The following is a 19,252-nucleotide window of genomic DNA, read 5'->3' as shown; positions in this document are numbered from 1 at the left end:
AGGCTCCGGACGCGCAGGCTCAGCGGCCATGGCTCACGGGCCCAGCCGCTCTGCGGCATGTGGGATCTTCCCGGACCGGGGCACGAACCCGTGTCCCCTGCATCAGCAGGCAGGCTCTCAATCACTGCGCCACCAGGGAAGCCCCAAAAGTTCACTTTTTAATGATTAAAGTTTCAAGTTACCAGGGATTCTTTTTTTTTTTTTAAATTTTTTTAAAATTTATTTTTGGCTGCATCAGGTCTTAGTTGCGGTACGCAGGATCTTCGCTAAGGCATACAGGATCTTTCGTTGTGGTGCGTGGGCTCCACACTGTGGCACACAGGCTTCTCTCTAGTTGTGGCGTGCGGGTTTTCTCTTCTCTAGTTGTGGCGCATGCGCTCTGTGGTGCAAGGGTTCCAGAGTGTGTGAGCTCTGTAGTTTGCGGCACGCAGGCTCTCTAGTTGAGGTGTGCGAGCTCAGTACTTGTGGCACGCGGGCTTAGTTGCCCCGCAGCATGTGGGATCTTAGTTCTCTTACCAGGGATCAAACCTGTGTCCCCTGCATTGCAAGGCAGATTCTTTACCACTGGAGCACCAGGGAAAGTCCCTACCAGGGATTCTTAATAAATTTAACTTTCTGTGTACTTAAGAATATGGTCTCAGACTTTCCTGGTGGCACAGTGGTTAAAAATACACTTGCCAATGCAGGGGACACAGGTTTGATCCCTGGTCCAGGAAGACCCCACATGCCGCGGAGCAACTAAGCCTGTGCACCACAGCTACTGAACCTGCACTCTAGAGCCTGTGAGCCACAACTACTGAGCCCATGCACCGCAACTACTGAAGCCCACATGATCTAGGACCCGCGTGCCACAACTACTGAGACTGTGTGCTGCAACTACTGAAGCCCATGTGCCTAGAGCCCATGCTCTGCAAGAAGAGAAACCACCACAATAAGAAGCCTGCGCACCGCAAGGAAGAGTAGTCCCCACTTTCTGCAACTAGAGAAAGCCCGTGTGCAGCAACGAAGACCCAATGCAGCCAAAAAAAAAAAAAAAAGAATATGACCTCAAAAATAAAGAAAATATTTACAGATCTATAAGGAGAAATAAAGAAGTCCATGATCTCAGAAGGCGATTCACCACTGTCTTGGTAATTGATAGAATAAGTAGATTTTTTAAAAAAACTAGTGAGACTAAATAAGGTTGAAACAACATGATTCATGTGCAACCTAATTTTTAGAAAATTATAATGTAAATTATAATAGTCTTAAGACATATCTGTAAGGAAAATTTCAAAGCCCAAGACGTTCTACCACAAAATTCTGCTAAATTTCCAGGAACAGATAACTGTGTAACTATTACACAAACTCTTCCAAAACATGGACAAAGAGGAAACACTCCTTAACCTATTTTATGCATAACCTTGATATCAAAACCCAACAAAGTATGTAAAAAAGAAATTACAAGCCATTCTCATTTATGAGCATATATGTAAATATCCCAACTTTAACCTGTAACAATACAGGAAAAGGGATTCTGGGAAGCACAGTACAAGGACAGAGAAATGATTATTTGCCAAATCAGGATAATGATTACCCTGGAGGTTGGGAAAGGATATGATCATGTGGGGTGTCTCCGAGTGGGGGAACAGGTAGTGAGTAAGGAGGCTGGTGATCCATGGGGGTTTATAATTATTTTTATGCTCAGTGTATATGTTGTATGCACTTTTCTGTATATTTATTATATTTCACAACAAAAGGAAAACAAAACATCAAGTTTCAAAGTAACTTTTTTTGGCCACACCGCGCGGCATGAGGGATCTTAGCTCCCCGACCAAGGATCGAACCCTCACCCCCTGCATTGGAAGCACAGAGTCTTAACCGCTGGACCACCAGGGAAGTCCCAAAGTATCTTTTGAGTATGGGTAAATTTATGAAAATTACACATTCTCTTAACATCCGGAGTTGATATCGGAGAGCTAACCGGCTGAGGACATTATTTAATTCTTTCCTTAGAAATTTTTATACTGTTTGTTTTGTTGCAAATGTGTTCTTTTTCTAATGAAAAAATCTAATGGATCAAAGTTTGCTAAGACTATAAATGTTTCAAAGACATCTAGTTTCCTCCGATACCCATTTAGTAGCAGAACCTAGACTTAGCTGGGTGTATGGCTGTCCCTCCAACTGACAGTATTTTCAGCTACTCTTACTGGTAGGTGTGGCTTAAGTTGTGGCTAATGAGTTGACTGGCAGTGTTTTGGAGAATTTCTGAGAAGACTCATTTAAAACAGAACTGGCACCTTATATGCCATCCTCCATCATGCTGCCTGCATGTAAAGGATGGAGTTAGCAGCTGCCTTGGACCATGAGGATAATGACTACATGATAGGGATGGAAACAAGGGAGATGAAAGGACCCTGACCAAAAACTACATGGAGCCAACCTGCTAACATTGGACTATCCATCTTCAAATTTCTTTTACATGAAAGAGGAAAGGAAACTTCTATATAGTTTCCTCTGACATTAGTAGCTAAATCTCATTCTAATGAACATAGAAACAGCAAAACAAGTCATTGAGAGTTCTACCTGCTTATTGGTTGTACCTGACCCACAGACAGGTTTCATTTGATCTACATAGTTTCTGGGGAAAAAAAAAGTGAGTTTCTTTATAATGTTAAACATTGAGTCAGCATAAAAATCCAGGCATCTGGCTTATCTTGAAAAAATCAGAAGATTTGGCATTCTTGAAGTCTCCCTCTTGTTATCAGTTGGCTGAAGCAGAAGTGACTGATTTCCTTATTGGGCATGAGCTTTCCTTGTTCATTCATTCACTCATTCAATACCTATTGAACTTATATCCACTGGCCTAGGGTTCCTACTATCAGTAGTTTAGTATATTTTCTATTTTAATATAGTTGAGTTATTCTGTTTAATATAATTTTATGTCTGACTTTCCTTTCTTATTATTAAAACATGTCTTTCCTATGTGAAGGAATCACATTTTGTTGCTTGTTTCTTTCATAGTGGGTTGCATTGTGATTTGTAACAGAAATGATTTCTGGTGACTCTAGGTGACATCAGAGACATGCTCAGAGAAACAGTGGTGATGTCAAATAGCATCAAGAGCATTCTAAAATTGTCTATGAAAAATCATCGAGGATAAGGTCAGGAAACCTGGGCTAGAGAAGCCTCTTATTTATAGGGTTAATTTTTATAGGAACTTCTATTTAGTTTATGCGTGCACTAATTACCACCCTTCATATGGAAATAGAGTATTCAACAAAAAAATTCAAGTTCTGGTTATCTGTGTTCCCATTTTGCTACCAAAACATACAGTGCTTGAAAGGGTAAGTGTAATAATAATTTCTGATTTTTCCTTTTGGAGTTCAATACACTATTTTAATACTATTGTATTTTTGACTAATTCAAATAATTAGTTTCAATAAAGAAAATACATGCACAACATTAAAATGTGGGTACGTTCCTAATTAACCTCAGTACAATTTTCACCTTCCTGTTCTCAATTGTGTAAAGAAAAAAAGAACAATTTATTATTTATATCAGCTAGTGTAGATGAACAATGCATATTGTTAGGCACATGTCGAAATTAGACTTTAAGCCAAACCGAAGGATTACATTTCAACGAAGATAAAATGTGAAAACATTAGAATTGAATTTATCAAAATTAATCATTTTAAAGCGTGCTATAACTATAAAAATTTGCAGACTCAGGTAGTGAATATTATTCTTTGGGGAGGTGAAAAGTCTTGCTATCTTAATCCCTTAAAAAAATCCATTGTTGTCTCAACTTTTATGGTTTTCTATTTTCAATGTAAATTCATTGCTCTAGGCAGTGTAAGGTGACATCAACATGCTGAGAAATACTCATGGGACCCCTTGTGGAATTGTTCTGCCACCACATGAACAAATCCATTTGTAGCTCATTCTCTGGGGATTCCCCACACACCTGACAGGTGTGCCAGACAGGGATTTTTTTTTTTCCCCATATGCTGAAAGATGCTATGATTTTTACATTTTGAAAAGTCTATGAAATATAAGCATACAAAAAGTCAAACTTGTACTTTAAATGTTTAATATAGGAAGCATTTCTTGTCTCAAGGAACAAGTACACTGATTTTAATTATGAAATTTTGTTCATAGGGATTAATAGGAAATTGAAAGTAAAATTTATAACCAATTCTAAATTGAGGATTTTACACTATGTAAGCCCTACTCTTCTCAGTTACATAAATACTATTACCTGTTTACTCAAATATTTTTCAGATGATTATCGTATACAGGATGTTGAACTGGGTCAAAATATCATTATCTCATGTCAGTCTTTTTCAAACGGACAAGCTGCTTTGTGTGAATGTGTTAGCTGAGGGAGAAATTCTATTAGTGTGAACTTTAGGACAGAGAAGTGTAACTTTTCTTTGTCATCAATATTTTTAAGTGCCTTCTTTGAACAACGCCCTCAGCTATGAGATAGGGTGCTTCTTCCAAAGAACTTTCATTTTTCTTAAGTAAAAGTTTGGCTTAAAAAAAATTAAAATATTCCTTGAGTAATTACTATCTAATTTCTTTATAGATATGTATCATTCAAGAATACACACTACTATATATAAAATAGATAATCAACAAGGACCTACTGTATAGCACAGGGAACTCTACTTAATACTCTGTAATAACCTGTATGGGAAAAGAATCTGAAAAAGAATAGATATATGAGTATGTATAACTAAATCAATTTGCTGTACACCTGAAACTAACACAACATGGTAAATCAACTCTACTCCAATATAAAATAAAAAATTAAATAAGTAAAAAAAAGAATATGTGTTTTGATGACAGATTAAGAAACTGATCTCTGGTGCATGCCCTAAAATTAAGAAAAACTGTGAAGCCGATTTGAATTCTTCCTACATTGTATTACTCTCACCTCTGCTTGAGTCAGAGTTCTTCCTACCCCTTATGCCAAAGATTATACTCTTCAATCTAACATTCTTATTTCCTTAATATATAAAATCATTGTTATTTTTAAATTCAGGTGCTGGTGGACAAAAGAAGATTTGAGGCTTCTCAGTGTTCCTCCCAGAAAACTGGCAGCACAAGGGGAACTAGCCAGAAAATATTTTGATGTGTGGTGCTCTCTGCCTGTTACACACGCATGAAATCAGGCCAGATGTAGACCTTGTATACTAGTAGCCATTTATAAATTGAGCACTGAGTGACGGCATGGCCCATCAATACCTCATCTGATATGGTTAAAAGGCAGAAGTAATTCTCATGTTATTTCTGTCACTGTCATGGCTCAGTTGAATCTCTAGATTAGAAAATATTCTGCCACTGTTCAGTACTTGAGGTTCATGTTGATCAAAAACAACCTGTTTGACATGATAATTCTCACTCTGTGAAGAAGGGGGACCATTTGCTTCCCCCTATAGTGAAGCATGTTGGAGGGACCTAACCAAATTAACTTCTAACTGCATTTTTCCTGGTGACATTTATAAATATAAGGGTCACTGTGAAGAAATAGGAGGCTAGGACAAGCTCTCGTGGATGGTGGTGGAGGGCTCCCTGTAATCAGGAGTAAAGAATTACATGGAAGTGTTAGACAAATAAAACTGCATTTGTGACTTAACTTCTTGGACCCGTTCTACTTCCCATGTGTGTGCTTCACACATGTAAAGTTTTAGTTACATATTCTTTATACTAGACTGATTCATCATGAATGGAACCCTTCATCATGATCTTTTTCTTATCTGCCACATATCTTGCTCCTACATAAAGTTTTCTCCGTATTTTTACCAGCCAAATTGCTTTGGAATTGTACCCTAGATGGGTCATGTATTCCTTAGCAGATTTTAAATTCCACAAAGATGTGGACTGTGCCCCACTCTCTGCTCCCCATCCCAGAGAGTTGTTCTCAGTGCAATATTATACACACCAATCCATTTACTTCCAGGTTTTGAACCAATTTAGTAAAGCAACAAGAAATCAATTAGAAATGTATTTTCATTACCATCAGGCAAATGTTTGAGATAATGGTACCCATATTTCTGGGTGCTTTGAAATGGCAGGTAAAGGAGAAGATTTGGGAGATTTATCATTGCTTAACATGTCACTCTGTTTTTGACAAAAGAAATCATTCCTGTTGAGCTAATTAGCAAGGTAGCTTTGACTATCTTAGAGGTAATGTATTTATTTTTTCTGTTTCAGCTGCACTTATTATTTCCACACTTTCCCCCAGAAACCTGTGAACTAAACAAAAAGCTCTTTAACTGAAGTCAGAGGTCATAGAAGTTTATAGGGTAGGTAGATGGACTGTACATCACCATGTCATTCAGTTGTTCCTAGTGGCATTTCTTCTGGTGCCAGGACAGAAACAGACCTATCAGAAAGCATCTCGAGCAACACTGTCTTTTTGGTTGCTTTATTCTGAGAACATTTCAAAGCCACAAGCTGGAGAAACAAATGCTTCCCTTTTCCTGGGGTGAGCAGGGGGCGGGCGGGTGGTAGGGAGGCAGTTGAAGACTTGATATTTATACATTCATGGATTCAACCTTGCAATAATAGCATCTTTTCACTTGGGGAAAACTTTAAATAAAAGGAATAGGAGTGGTTCAATGCTAAATTAGTTTGTGGTTTCTTTAGGGGTACTTTGGACCCTCTTAAATTTATGTAGCTACTTGCTATAGCAACTTCTGGGAAGGAAGCACTAACCCTGAAATGGTTCACAAAAATTCACTTCGTCTGGATGAAGACCTCTGTTTTCTTTGCTCAAATTTGTTTTTAAACAGCTGTCCAGCCAGTATATATCTTTTCAGTCACTATATCCTCATTTTCTGTACATCGCTCCATTGTAATATATCAGTTTCTAGTTAGTTGAATGCCATTCAAATACAGTGAAGAAATATACCTTTAAGTTGAACACAAATATACGACAGGATTTTTGTGCGAAAGGTCAATATGAGTTATTTGAAGCCACTGATCGAGTCCACATCTCTCCTCAGTTCTAAGGCATCTCTTCCTATTAGCATATACTAAAGAAATACAAATTAATTAATATGAAGGTCATATAAATCTCATAAACATCAATAATTTTTCATACTTTTAATAAAGAAAGAGAAAAGGTCAGCAGGGGAAGAAACATGGAGATCATGCCCACATTTTCTCATCTTTTTCTTTTCATCTTGAGAAGTTTGCCTCCCTCAAGCCAGAAATAGGAGATGGGGAGGAGGTAACAGGAACTGTCCTGGGAGAAGCTGAGGCATCTAAACTGGTTCTGAACTTTATTTGGGCAGTAGTAACCACCACTGCTTTCACAATCACCAGTTCCACTCCTGTCTCTAGGGAAAGTTGCAAATTCACAAAAATAGTTTAAAAAAATTTCTCCTTTCTTTCCTTTTTTCTTCCTTCCTTCCTCCCTCCTTCCTTCCTTCTTTTTTCCTCTCCCTTTTTTTGTTCTTACCTTCTTACAATCTTTTGCCTTTTGTATGATTTCCTCCAGCTGCACAGAATCTTCCACCTCATACATTCCCTTCTTCCTGGTTTTTTAATACCTCCTTCCCCTGTGTCATCTTGGTTTAATGGACTGCAGAACTTATATAGGGGAGACTTTTGTAAGCTAGACTCTCATCCATGTGGGCTAGTGCTTGTCTCTTTTTTCCCAACCTCTTCTATTTAATTTACTAGAGAGTGAAATAACTAGACTTAGCAATGCAGCACTGCCAGACCTCACTTTTGGCATTAACGTATGCCACCATGGAGCTGCTTATTCCATGGAGAAATCACCTCAGTTGACATGGTCTCAAAAATTGGAAATTATCAAATAATAAAAGTTCTCCTGGGACTTCCCTGGCAGTGCAGTGGTTAAGAATCCGCCTGCCAATGTAGGGGACACGGGTTTGATCCCTGGTCTGGGAAGATTCCACATGCCATGGAGCAACTAAGCTTGTGCGCCACAACTACTGAGCCTGTGCTCTAGAGCCTGCGAGCCACAACTACTGAGCCCACATGCTGCAACTACTGAAGCCAGCATGCCTAGAGCCCTGCTCTGCAACAAGAGTAGCCACTGCAATGAGAAACCCGCGCACCACAACGAAGAGTAGCCCCCGCTTGCTATAACTAGAGAAAGCCCGTACACAACAATGAAGACCCAATGCAGACAAAAAAATAAAAATAAATAAATAAAATAAAATTATAGAAATGGAAAAAATATTTAAAAAAGCAAAAAACAAAAACAAAAAGAGTTCTCCTATGATCAAGAATGTAAACTCTGTTAGAAAAATTAATATTTTCATCCGAGATAACTTATTAAAATGTATTCTTAACTGCAATACTGTCTTTTTCTACCATGACTCATTGGGTGTAGACCACAGTTTTCATTTGTCTCCTGTAGAGATTACAATCAACATTTGGTTTAGAAGATAGTTTTACAAATGTTTGCCTTAAAAATTGCTCAGTGCTTAAGGAGCTCTTTCTAGATGGTGTTGCTAGCCTTTTTCTAGCCGAGTCATCTTTTTTTCTTACTAACTCGTTTCAGTAAATTTGTTCACAAAAGTAGAAACATTGCCCATCTGTAATAAACATCCCTGAGAGCAGTAGCCATCACCAGAGCAGTGCACCGTTATAGATATTATTCTGTTTTCAGGCTTGCTGACCTTTTGCCTCTTTATTGGTTGCCATAGTGATGATCTGAGCTCTCCTTAATAGAGCTTCACTAAAATGAAGACAATCAATAAGCTTTTTAACAGTAATGTTTATATTGATAGTTCCTAATAACATGTATCAAAATAAAATTTAGCCATATAAATGTATCCAATAGTGGAGTTTTATTTTTAAAAACATGTTTAGGTACATGTTTATGTAAGTTGCAAATGGTTAAGTACATTCTGTGGCTTTCTTAGAATTCCTGGAATACCTTTGTGAGGACATAAAGGTATGGATGCAACTTGAAATGTAGATTTGAAAGATTATCATGAAGTGGATTATAAAACTTTTTTATAACAGCAAACTTCAGAAGTGCAACTTCCATGGTTAATGATTTCTTATTCAAAGTCAAGTCTGAGATCTCTTGTAGCACCTTGTCCTAAGAACACTCAAGGCCAAGCTGTCCTCATATGCACCTGTACAACTTCTAATGATTTCAGAGAAATCCTGCAACACTCAGGAGAAGGAAAGTTGGTGATCTGCCAAAATTCACCTGGCAAAGTAGAAGAGCATGATATATGTTTGTTTCCAAATTTCACTTAACACTTTTAAATATTTTACTCATTGATAGTAGATAGACTACTATTTTTAGGCTTACAGTGAAACTTTTATGAACATATCTTTGAGGAATTTGATTCTTTTTCCTTTAGAATTAAATAATATTTGTTTTCAAATTATGTTGACATATTCTGGTTAACATATTGTAAGTAAAATTCAAGCACATTTAGTATAATAAGCTCTCCTAGATTTTCATTACCAAGAAGGAAGTCTGAGGACTGACTTAATTCTTCCTCTCATTAAGAAATAGCATATGTTTTTTGGAAGAAATCAGATAATAAATAAGTGAATCTATGATGTGCCAGGTGGTGATAAGATCCAGGAAGTTATATAAAACAGGACAAGGGTATAGAGAGTAAACGGGGAGTGAGAAGGAAGTACTATTTTAGATAGAGTTGTCAGCCAAAACCATAATCTCTGCCTGGATTATTGCATCAGGCTTCTAATTGGGTTGTAGGTATTTTCCAGGTAAACATCCTTGACGCAAACATTTTTGCAGCAAACAGTTTTTGCCATATAACTAATTGACCGTAAGGTAATTTTGCCATGAAAGACGAAATAACTGGTTGACAGTTTGGTTTCATTTCTCCATTAATGGAGTACTCCTATTTTTATATTAGATAAATCTTAGCCCTCATAATGGTCTCTACAGTGATGAGTAGATGTGGCGATCTTAAAATACTGGATGATAACAATTATATCGACTTGATAGAAGAGATGGTAATAAATTACTGGAAGTATGAAATAAGAGAATGTAAAGCCAGATTGCATATGATACTAGAAAATGATAACATATTGGTTTGCAAATCCTTCAGTGATTTGAAGGTGCAGAGTTGAACCCACATTTCCCATGCAACTTTGGAATGTCTACCAATAGATGTGTGACAATTTGCCGAGAACAGACAACAGCATAGAGGCTTTCATAAAGCAATACAAAGCTCAGTTACAAGTATGCATCCTAGCATTTGGAAACTGATACCTCTCTTAATTAAGGAATAAATTTTAGCAAAAAGGTGTGATGCTGAATGAGGAGACAAATCAACAAGCAGAAAAAAAGGTATAAAACACTATGAACAAAAGACTTGGAAGACAAGTGCTTAGGTACAACTCATTAAATAAAATTAGTTATTTATGCAGTATCACCATGAATCTCTTACACATTTTAGATGTATTCAAATATTTTGTATTTCACTATAAAGTCTTTTAAATTTTGTTATTCATTTTTCACTGTTTCATTGTTTCCTTTTTAATGTCACTTTTATTTTTTGTTATTTTATCTTTTACAGCAGAATTGCCTTATGGCCAAGTAGTTATTCAACAAAAATGTTTGCGGCAAAAATGCTTACCATGAAAATACCAGATACATTGTAATTGGTTTCTTAGCTTTTACTTTGTGCCCCTAGTTTCTGTTCACACAGTGGTCACTCAAGATATAAGTTAGATCCTATCTTTTGTATGTTCAGAACCCTGTGACAGCTTCCACTTGGAATACAATTCACAGTCCTTTTAGCCTTCAAGACCCCACATGATCTTTTTCTTTTTGACCTCCCTGACCCCATTTCCTTCTACCTTTCTCCTCATTTACTGCACTTGAGGCAAAGATTGTTCCTGAACACTCCAAGTAGGTCTCCACCTCAGGGCACCTTGCACTTGCTTTCCTTCTGCTGGGAACATGCTTCCCTGAGATACTTCTCTTGTAGCTCCCTGCCCTCTCCTCAGAGTGGCCTTCTGTGACCAGTCTCTCTAAAGTAGTGTCCCACCATCACTTTGTCTCTTTGTTCTGCTTTCTTTTTCTTCATAGCACTTATGATCTCTTGCTTTTGGATTACATACCCATCTGTGGTTGTATGAGAACATAAGCACCACAGAGCAAGGATTTGGGCTCTCTCACTCACTGCTATATCTCCATCACCTGGAATAGTGGCAGCATATTGCAAGAGCTCAGTAATTATCTGTGGCTAAAAGAATGAATGTGCCTTAAGGATGGATTGCTGAAAAATGGGGAGAAAATAGTAATAAAATGTCAAATGGTTTGGAGGTTTTAAAAAGGATCGCAGGTGCTAGTGCTTTCCATGATCCTAATTCTATCTTCCATTGTCACCTAGCAAAACGGAACTGCAACTGCATCCTCACCTCAACTCCCTTTCCCCGCCTTTGCTTTTATCATAGGGAATCTTCACCAACTAACATGAGTGCATACTGTGTAGCTGCACATTATAGATGTAAAATTTTGGTGATCTCATTTCCAATTTCTAAAATACTTAACGTGGGTTAACATATGGTCATGTTCTTTCTTTTTTTAATTACAGCATCACCAAATGCCCCAAAACTCGGACCCATGGAGCTGACCATTATTATTACTGTGCCAGTTTGCCTCCTGTCCATAGCTTCACTGCTGACATTATGGGCATGCCAAGGTCGACTGTGCACCTACAGAAAGAAAAAGAGACCAAATGTGGAGGAGCCCCTTTCTGAGTGCAATCTGGTCAATGCTGGGAAAACTCTAAAAGATCTGATTTACGATGTGACTGCCTCTGGATCTGGGTCTGGTATGTGCCTATTTTTCATTTTTCAGTAAGAAAAACTCTACTTAAAAATAACACCCATTTTAACAAAAAAGGGCCCAAATATTATTAATTCCATTGTTTAAAATGCTTGATATGGTACATGGTAAATTCTGGCATGGAAACTCCTTTCAGGATTTGATGAAGAGTAAAAACTGTCCTGGCCTAAAGAATGAAGTCTTCTCAATTGCTTTTTGTGCCTTTAGGTGTTCAGATTCTCATTTGCACATGCCTTCAGAATTTATTTCTGAAGCCAGACAGAGTTTTTTTTTCTCTGCCCTCTCCCACATTATAGTTAGTAATAATCATTGTTGCTGTCTTGGTCATGTTTCATGGGCACAAAATAGTTACGGGGCTTAAGCAGTTGAGTTCTGGGGAAAACATATTAGTTATGCAAAGTAGCGTTCTTTGCTTGTGATTATAAAGGTCCTTGGAATCGGTAGGCAACCCCTGGGATGTGTGTGTGTGTGAAGTTAATAAGGAGCTGACCTGAAATTAAAATCAAGAATGTGGTCTTAAAGCATAGAAACGGAAGATGAAAGGGAGCAGCACAGCATTCCCATGCTGGTTTGTGCTCCTAAGGTTATATGACAACTCCTTCCCTCTTTAATGGAACTTCAGAACCCCTGATGAAGCAGTTCAAAATACCAGGCTGTATTATGGCTTAAATGAGCCTTTCTCATAGCGCAAAGCATCTGAGGGCTTTTTGAATTTCCGGTGACAGAAGACCGTTGACCCCCGACCCATATCCCGTAATAACAAACTCCCTAAAATGGCAGGGGACGGTCAACTTTCATGTATAATTCCAGAAATCCTGTCAGCATGTGGTGGTGCAGAAACATGAACTAGGGTAAGCCTAACTGAGTCATTTCAGTCACCCCTGCATCCCATCTTGCTTTGGAAAGATCATTAAGGATGGTTACCCCAAACAGATTTTCAGGAACTCCCTTGCCCATGGCCTTTGGGAGTGTCCAGGCAGGCACAATTAACAAGGGCAGACGACAGAGGTTTGGTAGCATCTATATGGGCATCCATATTTAACAAGAAGCAGCTTTGGACTCAGAAGTATTTATCAGAAAAGAGAGGCCTAATTATGTCATCCAGAAAGCCCAGATAGTTGGCTGCTTCTGGGGGCAAGATCGCTTGCTCACTGACCAAAGCCTCAATGTTTACAACATCATTGCACAAATCAGGCGGCATGTTTTCAAAGGAGAAATACTGGAAAGAGTATCTCCAAACTGCGAAGTTTGTAAAACTGAAATCCAGATTAAATTGTTGGATAGAAAGTTGGCATTTTTTTTCTTTAAAAGTAAAACTTACTAGGATCTAATACTCTTTCCTTCCTTGAGTGTTACCTTTTGGGGGCCACTGCGCCCTGACTTCCTGAGCCCTGGCAGCGTTCTAAGCTCAGAATATAGGCACAGAAAACTCTGATTTGTGCCAAGTTCCTTGAAACCTTATACAATTTATTAAAAGGTTCAAGTGATTAAATAACCATCTATGTAATCCCCACCAAACCTTTCAGTTCGTATGAAGAGGTAAGGCAGAAATATGTGTTTTGGAGCTATTTCTTGACTATACTTAAGATTGACCAAGGATTTCCCTTTCAAATAAAAGTAATGGAGATTTTATAACTGGAGACTGGATATTTAGTTTAAGAAAGCGGTTGTGAGCCAGGGTATAAAATCAAAAATTAACGTTAAGTTTTTTGGTATTTTTGTGCATCTTGAAACCTAACTCTGGAATTATTGACTGCTGGACCCTTTCCTCTTTAGATTATTCTAAGTTCTCTCTTAAAAGAAAGCCATAAACATACCCAAGCATGGATGATTTCTTTAATGATCAACTTAAAATAGTTCTTAAAATAAGATCAACTTAAAATAGTTCTAGGCACTTTTCTCCAAAGCCAGCTGCATATGACTGCCAGTGACCACTGGCTAACAGTAATGGATGGCCATACTGCCTTTGGTCATCAGGGAGAATAGGTCCATGTGTAGCAAGGCTTCTGTCACAAAAGCTCACCCATGGGAAGGAAATCAGGAGTTCTGCTTCTCCTCTGCTTCTCTTCCCTGGACAGCGACCTTAAGCAAGAAGCAGCTTTGTCAGATGTTGAGCGACAAAAATTATGAAGCATATCCCGACCTGGTCAGGGACAGATTTCGAAGAGATATAATGTTTGCAAGAGAGGAAAATGGACTGGTGTTTGACTGGATGGTCTTTGAGAGATCATGGTGTCTCAGGTGGCTTCTAAGAGGCTTGGTAGGTTTCTGCTTTCCTGCCATGATATAACACTACTGATGGATGGTGACATTTCCATAAGTCAGGCATCAGCTTCTACAGCCCCTGGTAAAAAAGAGTAACATGGACCTGCAGGGAGTCCATGTGTCTTCAAAGGAAATCTCTAAGTGTGTAACACAAAAATTACTCAGATTATTTTTGGTGGTTGCTTTGAAAGATGCTGAAGCAATTTTCATTTTTTTACTGCCTCAACTTAATTGCTGTGCTGAGTACCTTAGACGAAATCCTTCTTTGTCCCCGGTCTGAGGCACTGATTATGTGCCTAATCAATTTGCAGTTTGAAAACATTGGCTTATCTAGTTCTCTAGCCAATTGTTGTTGTTGTATTGTTGGTATTGTTGTCGTTGTCATTGTTGTTGTGATTGGTCGTGGTGTTGCTTTCGTGAGTTTGTGTGTGCAAGACGAGGGAAGGGAAGAGAGAGAGACTGAAATTGTACTTTGGCTTAATAGTTGTTAGTACATCTTTCATTGTGTGGCAAGTAGTGAAACTGACTATTGCTTACAAAAATATCCTGGATAGTTTGCTGCTAGAAATCTTTCCAGCTGGGGAGGACTGTAGTCATATCCACTGAATGGTGAGAGCATAAGAATTTGGATTGAAAAACAGTGTTTTAGTTGTAGGTCTGACTTCCACTTATTCCTGGGCAAGTTTTTGACTACCACACAGCCCCAATTTTCTCATCTCTAAATGATAAAGTTGAACCAGGTGATCTCAGAAGAACTTTCTGGCTGTGAGGCTTTGTGACTAATTGTTGAGATCCATAATAGCAAATTTATAGTCTGTGCTTATTTAGTCATGGTGGGTGGTTCTCATGAACATGAGAACATCTGAATAAACTGTGGCTCATTTCAAGAGTAGAGGTCGAAGCCTACAGGAGCTTACAGGGTTGTTGCTATAAGGGTTTCCCAGCCATCTGAGTACAATGACAACTAAACATGACTTTCCCGAATAAATTATACTGTGACCTCTTTAGCTATTTTCCTTCTAATTATAAGAGTAATAAATATTTATGGAATATTGTGGACATTAAGAAAATGTAAAGAATTAGAAAGGAGACTATCACAATTTACTTCACCCCGATTCCACTAAATAGAAATACCCATCATAGCATTTAGCATATATTCTTTTCAGACTTTTTCCCGTGAATATTTTGAATAACTAGATACACTTATTTAGATGGATAGAATTTGCTATGCTATTTGTCTTTAACAAAAGTATTTTTTCATTTAACAACGTATGGTTTTTATTATAGCAGAAGTACTTCCCTATGTCATTAAGAAATAACTCTTCAAAAACAGCATCATTATTTTTGGCTCTAAGTAATTCATCCTTAGACATAATGTTAAGGGCAAACCATTATTGAGCATGTAATAGGCCAGATACCGTGCTAGGTGCTTAACATGCTTATTAATTCTCAAAGTATCCCTATGATATAGGTAATATTATTGCCCACAGGTTTTCAGGCAAGGAAGCTGAAGCTCAGCGAAGTTCAATAATTTGCCCATGATTACCATGTGGCACAGATGAAATCTGAACCCAAGCCTTTCTTATCTGTGGTCTCTACCTCTGCACTGTACTTAACAATTTTTCTATTATCAGACACTTTTCCTTACTTTTTCTACAAATAATAATATATGAAATATCTTGACATAAATTTTTCTGCATTTTTCGTTAAATCTTTAGAATAGAATTCTAGAGGTAAAGTTATTGGTTCAAAAGAACCTAAACATTTTACCTACATTCAGAATGTATTTTCTTTGACTTTCTTTTATTCCACAGAAAATATCCATTTGATATTTTCTATGACTGTACCTTGCTTTTAGTGTAACATGATTGCCTCACTTCATCATTGAATTTGATTCTTCACTTTCCAATTTTAACTTGGTTTTTAAAAAAATTCATAAAGAATTCTCTGCATTCTCGGTTGTGCTAGGAATCTTATACTTTATTTTAGAGGCTAGCAACTTATGCTTTTTAACCTTTGTGTATTTAGTATACTGACTGGCTTCAATGTGCAAATCAGAGAGATTTGCAACAATTTTGGAAAATTAGATATCTGCAGTGGCAGGCTATATTCAAGAAATTTTTATTTGTGAATATGAGAAGAGAAATCATAGTAAGAATTTGGAGTATTTTTTGAGCATGCTTTGACTAAATTAAAGTTTGGTATAATGGTGCTTATTTCTTCAAAATCAGTAAAATTACTAAAGTGGTTAAATGTTTGCTTTTTTATGTGAAAATAATGGTCATCATGACAGTTATTTACTGGCAATTACTTGTTTTTAATCATCAATTTCATCTTTTCTTTGGTTAGGTCTGCCTCTATTGGTTCAAAGAACAATTGCAAGGACGATTGTACTTCAGGAAATAGTAGGAAAAGGTAGATTTGGTGAGGTCTGGCACGGAAGATGGTGCGGGGAAGATGTGGCTGTGAAAATATTCTCCTCTAGAGATGAAAGATCTTGGTTTCGAGAGGCAGAAATTTATCAGACCGTTATGCTGAGACATGAAAACATCCTTGGTTTCATTGCTGCTGACAACAAAGGTATTTTCAATCTAATTGGGTCCAGCAAATAAGATATTATGTCTACTATCAGAGGAGAATAAATAATCTCTTTGTTTTAATAAAATCTACGGGGGCTTCCCGGGTGGCGCAGTGGTTGCGCGTCCGCCTGCCGATGTAGGGGAACCGGGTTCGCGCCCCGGTCTGGGAGGATCCCACATGCCGCGGAGCGGCTGGGAAAAAAAAAAAAAAAAAAAAAAAAAATCTACGAAAAAGTCTGATTTCTTTTTTGAGGAAAGAAAATGCTTTCCTCTTCTCCACAGATAAATGTGCAATAAATGTAAAATAAAGCAGGGCAGACGAGTGATATAAAGTCATGATGACACTATAGCCAGCTTGATATTTAAATTATTTGATGACTGGTATGGCACAGGAACTAACCAACCAGAACAGAAGCTTCAACTGGAACAGAGTCCTGGGAGAATCCTGCCATGCTAGGTGTTATCCCTTTAGTTGCTGGGTCATAAAAAGATCTGGAGGCATCTTGGGGGTTCAGGAGTTGCTTTGGGTGTCTAGGGCAAAGGAATACCATTGGACGTTTTGAATAGCAGCTGTTAATTAAACAGGACAGAAATATTTCAATATTTTGATAACTGGTACAAAGATACCAATGAATGATAGTTGAATATTCATCTTTGTTAGGACTATACTTTCATCTGTACAACAGACCTCAACACCAGGACTCTAGTTTTCTATGAACATTATTAGAATCGTGGCAAGCAAGATAATTTTAGTGAAATTAATGTACTTTGAGTATGGTTTATGTCGTGAGGTTTAACATTAACAACCCCAAATAACACTGCTTTATGAGATTTGTGGAATAAGACAGACCATGAACTTTTTGGTATTTAAATCAATAGTCATAAAATTTTGTGTATATGCCCAGTAATCAGGGACTAGATATAGAGTTTGTGGATTACCTATGCTCTCTTTCTTCTTTTTGCATAGCTTTTACTCATTTAGCTGTGCAACAATTCCCTTAAAGGGAAACAGGGAACAAAGGTGAGCAAAACTTGATCCAGTCAATTATTTTTTTATTTGAATCAGTAATACTCATGAAGAACTTTGGAGAGGTGGAGATTATAACGTCTATCTAGCCACAAATTATCTGTGGCTATCAGAAACCTACCATTACCTAGGAAAATTTAAAATCTATGGTTATTTCTATTTAATATAAGCTTGATCATGAAAGTATTTATGATTAATTAGATGGCCAAAGAGAAGTTTAGTGTTATTATACATTTTGGCCATAGTTATGTTTGCTGATGATTTGTCTTTTCTGATTTGCCAGAGAGAAACTGAATAAAGCCAAGTAAAGCCCCAGGGAGAAACTGAGCTTAAAAAAGAAAAAGGTTCTTTCCAAATTCTTAACTATACTATTGAAAATGAAACATTTCTTATTAAGCTGTTAAGAACTTTTACTTTTTCTTCGTAACATTGAGCTAAACTATCTACTGGTTAGCTTAATTCGCAATGTTATGAAAGCAGTAATGACTGCAGTTATATGGATCATCCTGATAGAGCTAATTTAATCATGACATTTATTGGATTATAAAACAATATGCACAAGAAAGATCACCCTTGATTGTCTCTTCTTCAGTTTAACTGGCCTACCTGTGTCAATGGCTTACTTGTCAGTGGCTTTGATTCCAAGTGGTCTCTAACATCACTTTCATTTTCATGCATTTCTATATCTTTTGCAACATTTACAGTTTCACTCTTTAGTTTAGTCAACTGTCTGACAAAGACATTAATATGAGAGGGCAAAGATAGCCACTGGTGTTAAGCAGGAAGCGAGGTGTAAGTGTTAGTTTTATATGTGGTCAGTTATTAGTGAACTTTATCATGTTATGTTGATTTTTGCATTCCTAGAAAATGTTATCACTACCTGGATTTGGAAATTAAATACTTGGATAAGCAGGAGCTCTTGTACATAAAGCACTAGGTACAAAAATTCCTTAGCAAATGTTCTTTAATTATAGTTCCCTTTCACTGAGGATCAAAACTGGTCAGGACTTCCCAGGGCTATTGTGGACATCTGATTCTGAAAGCTAAAGCTAAGTCTAGGGACTCTAATACCTAGAGAAATTTTAGGCTAATTTCTCTTCTGCTAAAAATCTTTTATAAACTGGATTAGCTTTGGTTAAATAAGGAAAATTATTTGAAAAGGTCTAGTAATTGTGTTTGGCACTTATATTAAGCTTTGAGGGAAATCATAAACTTCATACTTTGAAAGATGAATAATATGAACATCCTTGGAATGTTAGAGCTTTTATGATAGTAATAATACTTTGTGTAAATTTGTTATATTTCTGGTTTTTATTGGTACAATCTTTCTTAAAAGCTCAAGAATAATTTATAACACAACGCTGAACCTAAATGCATCTCTCAGTAGTTTCTGCCATGATGTGGTTGCTATTACCAGCAGGTATTGATATAGAGGGAATAAGAAAGGAGTAGTTCAGTTGGTAGAATCACTGCCTCACAGCTTCCTATAGCGATGGTGGGTACATGTAACAGGTTCTAATATATCAATAGGAATTCGTTGAGAATTTTCATCCTACTAACTTGGAC

General features: G+C 37.3%; 1 protein-coding gene across 3 annotated transcripts in view; it reads left to right on the top strand.

Annotated features, from left to right (window-relative positions):
- ACVR1C (activin A receptor type 1C) overlaps positions 1 to 19,252 on the top strand; it is an 81,763-nt gene that overhangs the window by 52,257 nt on the left and 10,254 nt on the right. The window contains exons 3-4 of one of the 3 annotated variants that reach the window (XM_024122278.1): positions 11,562 to 11,801; positions 16,430 to 16,660. The exons of 1 other annotated variant lie outside the window; for it this stretch is intronic. In XM_024122278.1, coding sequence (XP_023978046.1) covers positions 11,562 to 11,801; positions 16,430 to 16,660 — 471 coding nt within the window. The remainder of the gene's footprint in view (positions 1 to 11,561; positions 11,802 to 16,429; positions 16,661 to 19,252) is intronic. One more of the 3 variants, XM_007103998.3, reaches the window with a different exon arrangement.

The sequence above is a fragment of the Physeter macrocephalus genome, chromosome 2 (genome assembly GCF_002837175.3).
Source record: "Physeter macrocephalus isolate SW-GA chromosome 2, ASM283717v5, whole genome shotgun sequence".
Lineage (NCBI taxonomy): Eukaryota > Metazoa > Chordata > Mammalia > Artiodactyla > Physeteridae > Physeter > Physeter macrocephalus.
This window is presented reverse-complemented; position numbering and strand designations above follow the sequence as displayed.